The 18,633-nt window shown below is 47.1% G+C and overlaps 1 protein-coding gene across 1 annotated transcript in view; it reads right to left on the bottom strand.

Moving 5' to 3' along the window:
- Positions 1-13,139: 13,139 nt before the first annotated feature.
- The window catches only part of WIPF2 (WAS/WASL interacting protein family member 2), a 99,430-nt gene continuing 93,936 nt past the window's right edge, over positions 13,140-18,633 (bottom strand). Inside the window, exon 8 of the mRNA XM_075350151.1 lies at positions 13,140-17,066. Within this exon, the coding sequence (XP_075206266.1) occupies positions 17,026-17,066 (41 nt within the window). The 3' untranslated portion in view covers positions 13,140-17,025. The remainder of the gene's footprint in view (positions 17,067-18,633) is intronic.

Raw genomic sequence — 18,633 nt, 5'->3', positions numbered from 1 at the left:
GCGGGTACGGAGGCTGGAGCCCACATGCTGTTTTCCTTCCCCATCCCCCTTAGGGCTCTGGGTGAAGTGGGATCCTATCGGTCTCCAGGCACTGAGACCGTGCTTCATCCACAACTCCTGGGAGCCTGCTGGATAGGAGCCGGGTATCGTTCAGGGACATGGCCCTGCTACTTGGAGGTACTCTGTGTCCCCGTGGGGACCGAGCACAGCAACACTCCAGCATTGCTGGGTGTGCTAGTGCACCGGGGACCGCGGCGCTGACCGGGTTAAATGTGCCATTACACACTCAGCGTCGCTGAGTGTGTTTATGTATGGGGACTACCGCGCTGACCGCCGCCATGTTTAACACTGAGGCGCGGCTGGGACTTGTAGTGCGCCGGGGACTTCCGCGCGGCCGCGCTTTTACGGCGGCCGCGCTTATTACTCGAGTCCCCGGCTTTTGCGGCCTAGTCTTTCTTCCTCCCGCCCACAGCCCTGACAAGCAGGGGAAGGGCGGGACGCTGTACAGACGAGCAGCAATGAGGGCTGGAGAATGCTTTGCATACTCCACCCCCCTCACTGTGCACTGTGGGGCACCAGTTCCCGCACTTTCTGGGTCACGCCCACGGCTCCCTCCTCTCCTCAGGACGCCGGCAGCCATTCCTGTCAGCTCCTCGGACGCTGCAGAGGGGGATAAATTCTGGGAGACCCAGGCAGGGATTCTGGTGGCCTCACAACCGCTTTAAGCGGGTGGTAAGCAGCACCTGTGGTGCTAGCCCCATTGTGCAGAAGTGTAATTATATGTTTATGGTATATACTTTACACTGTATAGTGCACAGTTGTTTTCTGGCTATATATCTTTATTGTGTTGCTCAGGGAAGACAATAGCATGGCGCCCACAAAAGGCAGGGGTGCCAAAACACAGGCTTACTATGCTGCCTGCGCCGCATGTACGACGCCGCTACCGGCAGGTTCCACTGACCCTCATTGTGTGCACTGCTCGGCCCCTACTGCACTTGCTCAGCCGGAGCCTCTGCTAAGAGGGGCCCAGGGGGAGCCACCTGCTGACACTGTCCAGGTGACAGGGACGGAGTTTGCAGTCTTTACGGATAAACTCTCTGAAACTATGGCTAAGATACTAGAAGCCTTGCAGTCCAGACCGGTATCTCAGCACAGGGACTCTGTTGAATCATTGTTCCCTGGCCCCCCTCAGTTGGACCAACAATGTCCCCCCGGGGTATCTCATAGATCCCAGGCTGGGGGCTCTGACACGGACCCCAGCCCCAGACCGATTAAGCGAGCTCGCTTGGAGATTCCCTCGACATCATCATATTGTTCAGGGTCTCAGCGGGGGGAATCTCTGGTTGATGACGCGGAGACAGCTGATCAGGATTCTGATCCTGGGGCCGCTCTCAATCTTGATACTCCGGACGGGGACGCCATAGTGAACGATCTTATTGCGTCCATCAATCGAATGTTGGATATTTCTCCCTCAGCTCCTCCGGTGGAGGAGTCAGCTTCTCAGCAGGAGAAATTCCGTTTCAGGTTTCCCAAACGTACACCGAGTATGTTTCTGGACCACTCTGATTTCAGAGAGGCAGTCCAGAATCACCATGATTGTCCAGATAAGCGTTTTTCTAAGCGCCTTAAGGATACACGTTATCCCTTTCCCCCTGACGTGGTCAAAGGTTGGACTCAGTGTCCCAAGGTGGATCCTCCAATCTCCAGACTGGCGGCTAGATCCATACTTGCAGTGGAAGATGGGGCTTCACTCAAAGATGCCACTGACAGGCAGATGGAGCTCTGGTTGAAATCCATCTATGAAGCTATCGGCGCTTCTTTTGCCCCAGCATTCGCAGCCTTATGGGCGCTACAAGCTATATCAGCAGGTCAAGCGCAAATTGACGCAGCCACACGCACTTCCGCGCCGCAGGTGGCGTCCATAACCGCTCAGACGTCGGCAATGGCGTCTTACGCTATTAATGCTGTCCTGGACTCTGCGAGCCGTACGGCGGTTGCATCCGCCAATTCGGTGGTACTCCGCAGGGCCTTGTGGCTACGGGAATGGAAGGCAGATTCTGCTTCCAAAAAGCGCTTAACTAGTTTGCCAATTTCTGGCGACCGATTGTTTGGCGAGCGTTTGGATGAAATCATCAAACAATCCAAGGGGAAGGATACATCCTTACCCCAGCCCAAACCGAACATACCCCAACAGAGGAGGGGGCAGTCGAGGTTTCGGTCCTTTCGGGGCGCGGGCAGGTCCCAATTCCCCTCGTCCAAAAGGCCTCAGAAAGATCAAAGGAACTCTGATTCATGGCGGTCTAAGTCACGTCCTAAAAAGACCACCGGAGGTGCCGCTACCAAAGCGGCTTCCTCATGACTTTCGGCCTCCGCAATCTGCATCCTCGGTCGGTGGCAGGCTCTCCCGCTTTTGCGACACCTGGCTGCCACGGGTAAAAGACCGCTGGGTGAGAGACATTCTGTCTCACGGTTACAAGATAGAGTTCACCTCTCGTCCCCAGACTCGATTCTTCAGGTCATCCCCGCCTCCCGAGCGAGCCGAGGCTCTTCTGCAGGCGCTGGGCACTCTGAAGGCAGAAGGAGTGGTGGTCCCTGTTCCTCTTCAGCAACAGGGTCACGGTTTTTACTCCAACCTGTTTGTGGTCCCAAAGAAGGACGGGTCTTTCCGTCCTGTCCCTGAAACTGCTCAACAAACACGTAAAGACCAGGCGGTTCCGGATGGAATCCCTCCGCTCCGTCATCGCCTCAATGTCCCAAGCAGATTTCCTTGCATCGATCGATATCAAAGATGCTTATCTCCACGTACCGATTGCTCCAGAGCACCAGCGCTTCTTGCGCTTCGCCATAGGAGACGAACACCTGCAGTTCGTGGCACTGCCGTTCGGCCTGGCAACAGCCCCACGGGTTTTCACCAAGGTTATGGCTACTGTAGTAGCGGTCCTCCACTCTCAGGGTCACTCGGTGATCCCTTACTTGGACGATCTCCTGATCAAGGCACCCTCTCAAGAGGCATGCCAACACAGCCTCGACGCTACTCTGGAGACTCTCCAGAGTTTCGGGTGGATCATCAATTTTCCAAAGTCAAATCTGACACCGGCCCAATCGCTGACATATCTTGGCATGGAGTTTCATACCCTCTCAGCGATAGTGAAGCTTCCGCTGATCAAGCAGCGGTCGCTACAGAAGGGGGTACAATCTCTCCTTCAAGGTCAGGCACACCCCTTGAGGCGCCTCATGCACTTCCTGGGGAAGATGGTGGCAGCAATGGAGGCAGTCCCTTTCGCGCAGTTTCACCTGCGTCCTCTTCAATGGGACATCCTTCGCAAATGGGACAGGAAGCCAACGTCCCTCGACAGGAACGTCTCTCTCTCTCAGGCGACCAAAGCTTCCCTTCGGTGGTGGCTTCTTCCCACTTCATTATCGAAGGGGAAATCCTTCCTACCCCCATCCTGGGAGGTGGTCACGACGGACGCGAGTCTGTCAGGGTGGGGAGCGGTTTTTCTCCACCACAGGGCTCAGGGTACGTGGACCCGGCAAGAGTCCTCACTTCAGATCAATGTTCTGGAAATACGGGCAGTGTACCTTGCCCTGAAAGCGTTCCAGCAGTGGCTGGAAGGCAAGCAGATCCGAATTCAGTCGGACAATTCCACAGCGGTGGCATACATCAACCACCAAGGCGGCACACGCAGTCGGCAAGCCTTCCAGGAAGTCCGGCGGATCTTGATGTGGGTGGAAGCCACGGCCTCCACCATCTCTGCAGTTCACATCCCGGGCGTGGAAAACTGGGAAGCAGATTATCTCAGTCGCCAGGGCATGGACGCAGGGGAATGGTCCCTTCACCCGGACGTGTTTCAAGAGATCTGTTGCCGCTGGGGGGTGCCGGACGTCGACCTCATGGCGTCCCGGCACAACAACAAGGTACCGACGTTCATGGCACGGTCTCAAGATCCCAGAGCTATGGCGGCAGACGCCTTAGTTCAGGATTGGTCGCAGTTTCAGCTCCCTTATGTGTTTCCTCCGCTGGCACTGTTGCCCAGAGTGTTACGCAAGATCAGGGCCGACTGCCGCCGCGTCATCCTCGTCGCTCCAGACTGGCCGAGGAGGTCGTGGTACCCGGATCTGTGGCATCTCACGGTCGGCCAACCGTGGGCACTACCAGACCGACCAGACTTGCTGTCTCAAGGGCCGTTTTTCCATCTGAATTCCGCGGCCCTCAACCTGACTGTGTGGCCATGGAGTCCTGGATCCTAGCGTCTTCAGGATTATCTCAAGAGGTCATTGCCACTATGAGACAGGCTAGGAAACCAACGTCCGCCAAGATCTACCACAGGACGTGGAAAATTTTCCTGTCATGGTGCTCTGCTCAGAGTTTTTCTCCCTGGCCTTTTGCCTTGCCCACTTTTCTGTCCTTCCTTCAATCTGGACTGGAAAAGGGTTTGTCGCTCGGCTCCCTTAAGGGACAAGTCTCAGCGCTCTCTGTGTTTTTCCAGAAGCGCCTAGCCAGACTTCCACAGGTACGCACGTTCCTGCAGGGGGTTTGTCACATCGTTCCTCCTTACAAGCGGCCGTTAGAACCCTGGGATCTGAACAGGGTGCTGATGGCTCTTCAGAAACCACCATTCGAGCCAATGAGGGATATTTCTCTCACGCCTTTCGCAGAAAGTGGTTTTCCTAGTAGCAGTCACCTCTCTTCGGAGAGTGTCTGAGCTAGCAGCGTTGTCGTGCAAAGCCCCTTTCCTGGTGTTTCACCAGGACAAGGTGGTTCTGCGTCCGGTTCCGGAATTTCTCCCCAAGGTGGTATCCCCCTTTCATCGCAATCAGGATATCTCCTTACCCTCTTTTTGTCCTCATCCAGTTCACCAATGTGAAAAGGATTTGCACTTGTTAGATCTGGTGAGAGCACTCAGACTCTACATTTCTCATACGGCGCCCCTGCGCCGCTCGGAGGCACTCTTTGTCCTTGTCGCTGGCCAGCGTAAAGGGTCACAGGCTTCCAAATCAACCCTGGCTCGGTGGATCAAGGAGCCAATTCTCGAAGCTTACCGTTCTGCTGGGCTTCCGGTTCCCTCAGGGCTGAAGGCCCATTCTACCAGAGCCGTGGGCGCGTCCTGGGCTTTGAGGCACCAGGCTACGGCTCAGCAGGTGTGTCAGGCGGCTACCTGGTCGAGCCTGCACACTTTCACGAAACACTATCAGGTGCATACCTATGCTTCGGCGGATGCCAGCCTAGGTAGACGAGTCCTTCAGGCGGCGGTTGCCCACCTGTAGGAAGGGGCCGTTTTCCGGCTCTATTACGAGGTATTAATTTACCCACCCAGGGACTGCTTTTGGATTTTTTTTCGTTAAGAAGTTAGAAGGGGTCAAAGGTCATCAGCGATTTCTCATTTTTCCAACAAAATTTAGAACATTTTTTTTAGGGACCACATCACATTTGAAGTGACTTTGAGAGGCCGAGGTGACAGAAAATACCCAAAAGTGACCCCATTCTAAAAACTGCACCCCTCACTCTGCTCAAAACCACATCCAAGAAGTTTATTAACCCTTTAGGTGCTTCACAGAAACCAAAGCAATGTGTAAGGAAAAAATGAAAATTTTACTTTTTAACACAAAAAAATATTACTTTAGCCATAAAATTTTCATTTTCACGAGGGAGAAAAGAGAAAGTGTACCCTACAATTTATTGTGCATTTTCTCCTGAGTACGCTGATAGCTCATATGTGGTAAAAATCAATTGTTTGGGCGCACAGCGGAGCTCGGAAGGGAAGGCGCGCCATTTGAATTTTTGAACGCAAAATTAGCTGCACTCATTAGCGGACGCCATGTCGGGTTTGAAGACCCCCTGAGGTGCCTAAACAATGGAGCTCCCCCACAAATGACCCCATTTTGGAAACTAGAGCCCTCAAATATTTGTTCTACATGTTTGGTGAGCACTTTGAACACCTGGGGGCTTCACAGAAGTTTAGAACATTGAGCTGTGAAAAGAAAAAAAAATTTGTTTACCACAAAACTGTTGCTTCAACTAGGTAGCTTTTTTTTCACAAGGGTATCAGCAAAAAATTCACCATAAAATTTATAGTGCATTTTTTCCTGAGTACGCAGATACCTCATATGTGGTGGAAAGTAATTGTTTGGGTGCATGGCGGGGCTCAGAAGAGAAGGAGCGCCATTTGACAGCAAAATTGGTTGTAATCCTTAGCGGACGCCATGTCACGTTTTGGAGACCCCCCCCTATGGTGCCTAAACAGTGGAGCTCCCCCACAATTGACCCAATTTCGGAACTAGACCCCTCAAGGAATTTATCTAGATGTTTGGTGAGGCCCTTGTACCCCCAGGGGCTCCACAGAAGTTGATAACGTTGAACCGTGAACATTTTTTTTTTTTTAACCACAAAATTTTTGTATCAACCAGGTAGCTTTTTTTTTTTACAACGGTATCAGGAAAAAAAAAAATTGTATTCATGGCTCAACATTATCAACTTCTGTGGAGCCCCTTGGGGCTCACCAAACATCTAGATAAATTCCTTGAGGGGTCTAGTTTCCAAAATGGGGTCAATTGTGGGGGAGCTCCACTGTTTAGGCACCATAGGGGGTCTCCAAAACGTGACATGGCGTCCGCTAATGATTCCAACCAATTTTGCTGTCAAATGGCGCTCCTTCTCTTCTGAGCCCCGCCATGCGCTCAAACAATTACTTTCCACCACATATGAGGTATCTGCGTACTCAGGAGAAATTGCACAATACGTTTTATGGTGCATTTTTTCCTGATACCCTTGTGGGAAAAAAAGCTACCTGGTTCAAGTGACAGTTTTGTGGTGAAAATGTACCATAAAACATATTGTGCAATTTTTCCTGAGTACGCAGATATCTCATATGTGGCGGAAAGTAATTGTTTGGGCGCATGGCGGGGCTCAGAAGAGAAGGAACGCCATTTAACTTTTCAAACGCACAGACGCGGTGCACTGATCGGCCGCTGCAGGACGCACGGTCGGATGAGATACAAAAAGCGTTGGGGATACGGAAAAAAAAAAAAAGGTCACGCCAAAAATTGAGCAAGGATGCCGATCCGTTATCTGCATCCCTGATCAGCGCTCGGCGGGACGCACGGACGGATGCGATACAAAAAGCATCGCAAATACGGAATAAAGACACGCCAAAAACTGACCACGGATGCAGATCAGTTATCTGCATCCCTGATCAGCGCTTGGCGGGACGCACGGACGGATGAAGTGTAAAAATGGACAGGATACAAGAAAAAAAAAAAAAGTTATACTCACAGTACCAAGAGGATCACTGACCAGAAGAGCTGCAGAGGAACAAGAAGGCAGTGAGATAGACAGCTTTACACCAGCAGCAGGCAGGACGTTGGACAGATCAGCAGAAGGACCCAGCGATGGATGTGATCGGGCCAGTGAAGACCTCGGACGACCCGTGAAGGCAGGTAAGAGGACGTCGGGGGAGGGGCAGAGGGGGATGGGTAGAGGCGGGGGCAGAGGAGGGGGGGGGCAGAGGGAGAGCAGAGGGGGCAGAGAAGCAAAGGCAGAAGGAAGGAACCTTGGAAGCAGAATAGAGATGACAGAGAAGGCAGGCAGATCGCGTGGGGAGCAGATCGGGGCGTAGGGGGGCAGATCGGGGGGGGCACGGGCAGGGGCCTTCACAGGAGCGCGCAGGGAGCGGAACACTTACCATTGGAGCAGGAGCGGCGGTGACATCAGAGGCGGCGGCAGCAGCAGCGGTGGCGTGGTACCAAAAGTACCAGCCACTCCACGCTGCAGACATGTTCGGGGAGGGTCCCCAGACCAGGACAGGCCTGGGGAGGGCGGCCACCCGTAGATCAGACCGCCCCACTGCACACTGATTGGAGCGATTGCGCGTCATAGCACGATCGCTCCAATCAGTGCTGCAGGGGCTGGGGGCGACATGTTAGAGATCCGGCTATGATCTGCTGTAGCTGCTACAATAGATCATAGCAGGATCTCACAGTATCGCACTAATTCGGGCATTATTTTTGCCGAAATTAGAGCGAACGATGTGGTTGGCGGTTCAGATTTGAACAGCCAATCACATCAATCGCCTATGGGGGGTGGCGATGCCACCCCCCTGGGGTCAAGCAAAGGTCCCCTGCTGTAAGAAACAGGAGGGGACATCATTTGAAAGCAGTTGCTATGGCCACGGCAATCAAATGAAGTTTAGGCCGTAAAATTACGTCCCTGGTCGTTAAGTCACGTTAAAATAGGACGTAATTTTACTGCCCGCGGTTGTGAAGGGGTTAAGGGAATAAAAATGTAAAGTTTGAAAATTGTGAAATTTTCATAAACGTAAATAATATCGAACAAAATTTACCACTAACAAGAAGTACATGTCAGAAGAAAAAAAATCTTTGAATTACTGGGTTCCTATGAAGCATTCCAGAGTTACTACAGCAAAATGACACTGGTCAGATTTGAATAATGATGCTTACTCATTAACATATAAAGTGACTTGGTCCTTAAGGGGTTAGGTTTTTCACCCATTAAATGAATGTATATTTTGATGTAATGTAGTGTGAGTATTAATATACTCAACTATGGCTGTTCTATTTGGTGTCTAGCGCCGTTCTTCTGCGCTTCTCAGTGACATCAGCGCTTTGCAGACTCTTCATGTCACACTTTACGTGACCCAGAAGTGGCTTTTACAATACAAGCCTAAGGAGCATTAGAATGAGGCACCATAGACTTACAATGTAAAAAAGACTTCCAGCTCATGCATAGTAAATAGAGTAAGCTGGATAGTCGCTATTGCGGTGAAGTCACGGACAACGACAATGGACCCTCCAGCAGCAGTAGAGTATATTAACACGCACGCACACTAATGAATAAGAAACAAAGGGAGGGCTTCTTTAACGTGTAAATGCCATGTATTAGCATTACTGTAATGTTTTGTATATGCATTACAATAGGATCCAGCAATGGGAGGAAACCTTTGATAATCAAAACAATGACATATAAAGCCATCCACAACCTGTCTCCTCCATACATCTGTAGGCCCCTTTACACACAGACTTTCTAGCGATCCCGACCTGGCCGGGATCGCTGGAAAGTCGCTGGTGAGCTGTCAAACAGGCAGATCTGGCCAACAACGCAGCAGCGATACGGACCTGCAGAACGACCTCGCTGGTCGTTGGGGACGTGTCACACAGCAGATATTTGACGACTCACACCTAGGTTAGGGGCGTGGTGTTTGGCGCTGAAGCCACCTAGGTGTCCTTTTTATACGCCCCCCCCTCAGCTCCGATTGGTGATCGCTAGTGCACTTATTGACGACCCCGAGCTTGGAAAGATTGTTAAGTTACGCTTGTATATCCTTTGTTCCTGAGCTTCTGTTGCTTAGTGGATCTTTGTAGAGTTCTCTGTGCGGCGACTCCACACTGGTTTATCTATGCAGCATCAATACAGCTTCATTCAAATGATGCTTACCGTATAGGCTTTTATAGTATTGCAGACTGAAGAACTCTTTAATGATCCGAAAACCAGCACGCTCAGGAACAAGGTAGCTTTGAAACAAAGGATGGAAGCGCTAAAGTTGCCTTTTCAGTGAAGGCCGCCCAATCAGAATGCAAGAGTGACCACCAATTGGAGGTAAGGGGGTGGGAAAGGGAACGCTATAGCACGCCTACGGGCTGGGTTCTAAGTCGCTAACGATGTCATTGTAACGATGTCAAACACACCGATGCATGCTGTGCAGCAAGAAACAAAGGACCAAAAAAATGGTCCTGAACGATTTGTAGCGATCAGAAACCCCCCGGGCCAGGTCGCTGATGCGTGTCACACACTGCAATGTTGCTGGGGAGGTCGCAATTACGTCACAAAACCGGTGACGTTACAGCAATATCGCTAGCGATGTTGCAGTGTGTAAAGGGGCCTCTAATCTCCTGGTACTTACCTGCATGTAACCTCCGATTCTCACAAGACTGCCTTATCTCCTCTTTCCACAATCACATCCAAGACTTCCCCCACACATCCCCTATACTCAGGAACTCTCTGATAAAACACATCAGACTCTTGCCTACCTTGGCAACCTTCAGAAGGAGCTTGAAGACTACTTCCAACACCAAGCCTGCAACCTGCAGTAACCCTCAGTCCACTATAGGGCTGCACAACCCTGTTCTATCCTCACCCACTATATATACTCATCCATCCCCTGCAGTACACTATAGCACCAAATGATCAGCTCTACACTGTATTGTATCCTCACCCATCCCTTGTAGACTGTGAGCCCTCACAGGCAGGGTCCTCTCTCCTCCTGTACATGTCTGTGGCTTGTATTGTTCAAGACTATTGTACTGTTTCCATTATGTATACCTCTTTTCACATGTAGAGCACCATTGAATAAATGGCACAAAACAATAACATGAGAAGAAGACATTTAAAGCCACAAAATGGCTAATTTTTGCGTAATGTGCCACAGCCCTTGGAAGCTGGCAGTGGGCACTGTGCTACAATGTATGTGTAGTTCATATTTATATATGAAATTAAAATGTACTGTGTTCCATCCCACAGAGATACCTTGTACAAGTGCCAGTTTCTCATGTTTTCCCTTTTCAGTTTCACATAATCTTGCTAATAACTGTGGCCCACCATATACCTGCTATTAGTTTGTTTTTTATTTGTGCCCCTACCACATTGTTTTACGAGCAAATACTTATATCATAAGCAATGAGACATCTCCTCTCTCCCTTTACCTTCTGATTGCCTGCAGCCTTTGAAGAGGACTGGGCCATGCCAAAATTGGCCACATTTTGGCCCGCTTATTGCTGCGACTCAAAGTATTAATTTTTTCTTTTAAATATACCTTGGGTAATTTTTTTAGGCTTAATTTTGCTCACTGGAGTCTGAAGGCTAAACCACTAGTCCATCAGCGCAGACGTGTGTGAACAGAATGGTGAAGGCTGCAACTTATCAGTGAACAGGTAAGTAACGTTATTTTTCCCATTTTATTATGACCATCTTAGTGAAAGGGCTTTCCAGTAGCATACAATCCCTTTAATTATACTGACCTGTACTTGGCGGTGTTCAGTGTGTGATAAAGAATAATATATTATGGGTTGGTACAAATTTGGCATGGCTACATCTGTATTCTCCCCACCACTTCCTCACAATTTAAGTATACTGCATAGTCAGCCTATCAGCATTAGGCTGGGTTCAGATTGCCATATTTCACAGTCTGGGTATGACTGCAATTCCTGGGCTGGCCATAGGTTTCCTGACCCAAACTCAACAGCCTCGTAAAGTCAGAAGACTCCGCTAATGTCCATGCTAGTAACAGGGAGAAAGTGTCACAGAAACAGCCTTGTGATCACAAACCTCAGGGGAAGACAGCCTAATGGTAAGTGTTTCATTCCATTAGCACAGGAAATATTGTAATGTATTGCTTTGTAAGAACATGCATTATTGTGTGTCAGTGTTCTGTTCAGAAAAGGTTTGCAGACTGGCTATGTGCCCACGGGCGCTCGTACCTGCGGATGTATCCGCAGGTACGAGCGCATGTTTCCCGCAGGTACGAGCGCATGTTTCCCGCAGCTGCCCGCCGGCGTCCACAGCTATTTTTAGCTGCGAGATTACAGTGGAATAGCTGCGGGAAACATGCGGACATTCATGCGAATTACCTGCGGACGTACCGGCCTCTATCTCCATAGTGGAGGGCCGGGACATCCACAGGTAATTCCGCATGAATAATTGACATGCAATTATACCTGCGGATGCATGTTCGGCAGCCGCACTTTCCGCAGCGTGGACACAGCACTCCCTATGTCCTATAGGATAACATAGGGAGTGACTGTACATGCTAAAACCTGCGGATTTATCTCGTGGGCACATGGCCTTAAGGTCTCCATACACTAGATAAAAGTTGGCCAAACCCTCTCAGTTCAGCAGGGTCAGCTGACCATGTAATGGAGCCTCCTAACAGAGTATGTCAGGATGTAAAGGTACCGTCACACATAACGAGATCGCAGCTGAGTCACGGTTTGTGTGACGCAGTAGCGATCCCGTTAGCAATCTCGTTATGTGTGACACCTACCAGCGATCAGGCCTTTGCTGTGAGATCTCTAGTCGTTGCAGAATGGTCCAGGCCATTTTCTTCAAAGGCGATGTCCTGCTGGGCAGGACACATCGCTGTGTTTGACACTGTGTGACAGGGTCACAGTGACTGCTGAGATCGTTATACAGGTCGCTACTGCGAACTGTATTGTTCCTGCATCGCTGGTAAGATCTGACTCTGACATCACACCAGCGACCTCCCAGCGACTTACCTGTGATCCCTATCAGGTCGCATCGTTTTCGGGATCACTGGTAAGTCGGTGTGTGACTGGGTCTTTAGGATCAAAAGGTTAATCAATCACCTAATTCTTTTGTTCGGTGGGGAGATAAGCCAGTGCCAGAGCATTATGGCAGTAGATCTCTCAGAGAACACATGGCAGAAAATTCATGCGAGATATGTCAGCTGAAGGATCCTTTCGCCGACACAACCATCTAATGTTTAGGCTATGTGCGCACAGTGCATTTTTCACGGCGTTTTTCAGGTGCGTTTTTGGGCTCCAAACTGCATGACTTTGCTTCCCCAGCAAAGTCTATGAGTTTTCATTTTTGCTGTCCGCACACAGCTTTTATTTTTTTTAGCTGCGTTTTTGAGCTAGAAAAAAAAAAAAAAAGAAAAAAAATGGTCATGCCAATTCTTTTCTGCATTTTACTACATTTTCCACCCATGCAATTCATTGGAAAAATGCAGCACAATGCAGTGATCAAAAACGCACTGAAAGTGGTAAAACCGTATGCGTTTTTTAGCTGCAAAAAACGCACAAAAACACCGCGTCTAGAAAAAGCAATGTGCGCATATAGCCTTACGGATTAGCCAACTATTCTGGCAATCTTGCCCCACTCATGCATGCTATAGTGGATGAGCAAACAGCATAATATGCACTAGAGCCCAGTTTCCCATTGACTTGAATAGGAAGCTTATTCAAAGAGCATGTGAAGCACTTTTAACTGAATGTCAGAACATGCCCTTAGGTCACTGAGCACTTCCCTTAGACAGCTGCAGATTTCCGCTCACACTGGCAGGTACTGATCATTATTTCTATACACCGACAAGAAGTGAAACATCCAATAAGAGGTAATACATTATTTTATATAGATATATTTATATTTTAGTATTTTTCAACCATTTTCTTGTAGTCCTATTTTACAACATACAAAATAGACTTCAGTATCTATAAGTTCAGATTATTTTAGAGTAAAATATACATTAGAAAAGAATAAGTACCAAATCTGCTCAATGTTTTCCCTTTTCTTGCCAATAAGGAGCAAGGCATTGTGGGCCAAAGTAGTGCATCCGGGGAGATGTACGCCCACCACTCTAGGCTTCACAGTAGTGGAGTGTGCATACCACTGATACTCTGAAGACCACCGCTTTGTGTCCTATTAGCAGCCTGAAAAGGGGGAGTAGTGTATAAGCAAGGGGTCACAGTTCATGCACAGATTGCTGCTCATGACTTGGCTCTTGGGAATGTTTTCCCTTTTGGCTGGAGAGATAAGGTACCTTAGAGATGAGCAAAAAGATAATTACTAGCCTGGTCCAATGTTCACTTTGGTACTCCTTGGAATTGGACCATGCTAGTCTGGGCACCTCTTGTGATTACATGACAGCCACCCAGGTTGATGGTGCTCAAGCAACGGCCAAGGAAGTTGGCACTGCCCCACTCCAGCTGCCGCAGAGAAGCCAAGTGGACAATGGATTAGGGTACTGCAAATATTTTTATTCATCTCTAAGGTATATTTTCCCATCTTTCACAATGATGGCTACCAATGGATAATACAGAAAAAAAACTCTAGAGACATACCACCTTCACTTTGCTGATTAGTGGGGACAACATGAGCAAGTCCCACATGATCATAAGTCTAAAAACCTGGCAGAAAAACCCTTGAGCAACGTCAATCTAAATCTACCTTGAACAATCCATCCTTATATATTGAGTATAGTAGCGGTGACGTAGAAGTGTTGTCATTATTCCTATGATTGTATATCCAAGACGGACTAGGTAATAAGTAGAGGTGGGTGAATAGTAACTATTCATGTTCAGATTATTGAATACCAAGTACTATTCCAGTATTCGTTACGGCAAGAAAAATGCTCAGGTTCCCCACTGACTTGCATTAGATTCGTTAATTTGTGATGGATACCGGAATAATACTTTGAGATTCGTTAAGAATAATTCAAACAATAATAGTTACTATTCACCCATCACTAGTAATAACCGTTTAAGTCACTAGTAGTAAACTGGACTCATCTGGCCGCACATGCAAATGCCCTCCAATTTTTTTATTTTAACAATTTAGGAAAACTGCACATTTTAAGGTCTATCCATGTGCTTGTTATTGTTTCAATGACTTCAACACAAGGCACCAGATTTCACTAAACAGCAATTCCCTTTACACAATATGCTCTACAAAAGGTGCATTCACACACAGCGGTTTTGCCTTTTTTTCCCCTGACATTTATGCAGGTTTTTCTTCAGCATAAAAACTGAAGGTCATTCAGGGGTTATGAAATGCTCTACAAGCAGTGCACTCTGGGGTACATCTCACTTTTTAATTCCTTGGAGGTTACTCAAAACACAGTATGTTCTAGGTCTGACTTATGGATTTTTTCATAGACTTCTTAATGAAAAGAGAGGTCTAAATAAAATAAAAAAAACGGCACCCAAAAAAAATGCAAGAAGAAAAAAAAACCCCTGTGTGTGAAGGAATCTTTATTTAAGCTACATTCACACTTACCAATAGAGGAATGGACTGATTATTTATCGCAGATTTAATCCTAGTTGCATCCTTTTGTTCACTGAAGTTGATAGCCTGAGTTGATTTTTTTTTATCAATTGACTCTTAGCAATGAATCAGCTAAAACCAGATGACACACTGAGGTACAAAGTCTGTCTTCCGGTTTACATCGATTTATACAGATCTCCATAGACAAAACAGATGAGAATAGGACATGTTATGGAGTCTCAGATCTCACTCACTGATTCTAAAAGATGTGTGAATTACCACCATTCTACTCTATAGAGTCAGTGTGCTATTTGATAAAAAAAAAAAAAAAAAAATGTATATATGTATCAGAGAGAATTAGGACATGTTACACGGATATGTAATTACAACTTAAAAGAAGCACCCCCATAAAAAATTGTATCCTCTTAATATATTTTAATAATCATATTACATAACACTGTACTTACAATTGCTCATTTTGCCCTTCTACCCACTTAATTCTTCTCTTTTCCATTAGGTCATCATCATGCATGTAATTAAAAACACACTAGCTGAATCCTTCAAGGCTCTATGCCAAAATAGGAAGTCTCTTTTCCCTGCAGAAGTGATCATTGCAAAATTAGATGGCAGGGGGGAGAGGAGTTGAAGAGGGAGCTGACTCATGCAGGGAAAAGAGACTGGTTTCTACATAGAGGAGTGAAAAGAAAGGAATTAAGTGGGTAGAAAGGCAAAACAAACATTTTTTAAGTACACAGAGCTATATAGTATGATGCAATATATTAAGAGGATTAAAATGTTGATGGAAGTGCTTCTTTAAGCAGAGATCTACTATGGTTGATGCGCAAAGAACCTTTATGGTGAAGTCTTCCTCATATAACCGGAGATGTAATAAACACGGTAAAGATATTTTGTAAATCCAGCCAATAAGCAGCAATCACTGACACCAAATGTGAACCCCTGATATAAGGCAAAATGAATCCCCACAAACCCAAGCAGCATTGGGGGTGTTGGCAGTCATAAACATGCTGCAGCTTAGTGTCGCCAGTATCTCTATACACAGATGATAAACATGCTGCAACAGAAAATGACAGTAAATGTCTCTACACGGTGCACTGTGACAATGCAGAATAACCTGCACTGGTGCTATATGTGCTTTTCTAACTATACGCTAAAAACGTCCAATACCCACAGTGTGGTCCATTAGAAACCTTAGTATTGTCATAGCTTGTCTACACATAACCAGGGAGGAACCTAGTAACCATATTGCATTCCTGAAACATACGGCAAGGGATTAATACTACAGTCATGGTTATTTCAGAATTGAAAAAATATAAAGAAAGGAGAAGGGATTTGGATATGGGCATAAAAATGTAGGGAAAGACAAAAGAAAAGTGGAGGGGGAAGATTCCAGTGACCTAAAAATGAAAACCACCACTTATGAATAACCCTCTTCTCATCATCTGCATAGACAGCGAAGTGCATAACCACCAAAAAACAAAAGAAAACTTGTTCCCATCACCGTATTAAACACAAACAACCTCCACTAAAACAAAATCAGTCTCTGTAATCCGGTAATTCCAATGCATCCCTCTTCTGCAGCCATGTAAATGTTACTGAAGAATGCAATATGCGATAATCGTGCTCCCAGTTTCAACCATTGGAGGTCAACATCCCGAGTCCAAACTCCAGTGTCCTGAACCCGCAGCAGCCTGGAAATGGTTGGGCCAGGTCTCTTTGAGTAACAGTTACAAAGTGCATTCTGTGGAGACCTGGGAGTGCTGGGCAGCTGGTCATCACTAGTCATCCGGGGGAGGTTATGTACCCTATAGTGTATTAGGACTGTTCTCCCTTTATGTCTACGTTGTGGCGTTTTACTTACCCCCGAAAAACCTCTTCCTAAAAATGTATTAAACTATTCAGTTGCTCATGGCATTAGCAAAAGTAATTCTCTTTTAAAGTCTGACAAGTAGAGGATGGAAGGAGAAGGAACAGAAGTTTCTTGATTAGACCCAGGAGTTGGAACCGTACAATGCCCCCTCCCGTGCAAGGTGTGGAGAGGGTGATGTCGGTGGCAAGGATATGGAATGCATAGACAGGCAGCAGGGGGGCACCCAGCTCCTTTTTTGTTCACAAATGTTGTCATGCAGGAACGACCCAACTCAATAAGAGGCAGGCGAAGAGGAGGAGGGCTGGGATGAAGAGTCCAGGCAGTAGAGACTTCCAATGTCGTCTCACCTCGGAATGGGCGGCAGCGGAGGAGCTCCACGAGTTGCTAAAAAGACAAAAATATACCTGTCAAGGGAAATATACAAAAATACACTTGACCTTAAAAAGGATTTTCTCAGACATTTATCAACTAACCACTGGTCTCATTTCTGGAACCACTCCACTGGAACTTGCCTGGCAACTAGAATATGTGGCTCAACACCGTGCCTAACAGCAGCGGTGATCAGACATAGGCGCTAATTAGAGAGGCAGGGTGCATGGTAAAACACTGCTCATTACACGCTCCTCCTGACTGTGGTAAGTGAAAGAGCCCCATTATAGTGCGGGTCTCCCCAGTAGGACCCATAGCGATCAGACATTTGTCACCTATGCTGTCAATTCTTGATAAAATGGTAAAACTGCTAATTGATTGTAAAAATAAGCAAGTTTGCAAATTACCACTTACTAAACGCTCTACGCCATCTGCTGAACGTGTACGGCGCATGTCACAATCAGGTGTATGGAGTGGGCTTGACAGGGTGAGCTTGCGCCATGCCCAGCAGGTAATAGCTGTGTATTACAGTAAGGACCTCACTCTCCACCAGCTATTGTTAACCTGTTAAATCCCTCCGATGGTGGGATTTAACGTGTGTTGGCATATGAGTGGGACATTTTCAGCTCCCAACGGCACATCCATGACATAATCGTGGGCCACCGAAGGGTTGCTATGAAAGCAGGGGGTCTGCTGAAGACCTCTGTGCTTGTCATAGCAGAGCTCCCTTGAAAGCTGGCTTTGGCCAGGCTTCAAGGAGACTGATTTTCAATATATGCAGTACTGTCTGCTACGGCATTGCTGTATATAGCACAAGTGATCACAGGGTATAGTCCTCTAAGGAAACTATTAAAAACCGTAAAAAGTTAAAAGTTTAAAACATGAAAAAAAAAAAAAAAAAAAGTTCAAGTCACCCACCTATTGCCCCATTAAAAAAAAAATAAAAAAATAAGAAAAAAACTAAACTTGGTATTGCAGAGTTCAGAAAAATCTGATCTACCAAAATATAAAAATAATTAACCCGAACACAAAAAATTCAAGAACGCGCTGCACGTCACATCTGTCCAAATGGTATTTAAAACATAGCTCACCCCTCGAAAAATAAACCATCACACAGCTCCATTGACAGAAAAATTAAACAGTTACGGGTCTTGGTAAATGGCGATACAACGCCTAAATGTTTTTTTGCAACCTTTTGATCTTCACTCAAATAACAACAAAACTGGACATGTTTGGTATCGCCAAATTCATACTGATGAGAATCATATTGCAAGCTCATTTTTAAAACAAAATTTACACCGTACATACTATGTCAAATTGAATAGCGTCATTCAAAAAGTACGTTGTACCGCAAAACACAAGCCCTGATATGCCTATGTGGTCAGAAAAGAAGGGAATTTTGTTACTTACCGTAAATTCCTTTTCTTCTAGCTCTTATTGGGAGACCCAGACGATTGGGGTATAGCTACTGCCCTCTGGAGGCCACACAAAGCACTACATTAAAAGTGCAAGGCCCCTCCCCCTCTGGCTATACCCCCCCGTGGTATCACGGGTTCTCCAGTTTTAGTGCCAAAGCAAGAAG

The sequence above is a fragment of the Anomaloglossus baeobatrachus genome, chromosome 5 (assembly GCF_048569485.1).
Source record: "Anomaloglossus baeobatrachus isolate aAnoBae1 chromosome 5, aAnoBae1.hap1, whole genome shotgun sequence".
Lineage (NCBI taxonomy): Eukaryota > Metazoa > Chordata > Amphibia > Anura > Aromobatidae > Anomaloglossus > Anomaloglossus baeobatrachus.
The sequence above is the reverse complement of the archived record's forward strand: the minus strand, read 5'-3'. Positions and strand labels throughout refer to the sequence as shown.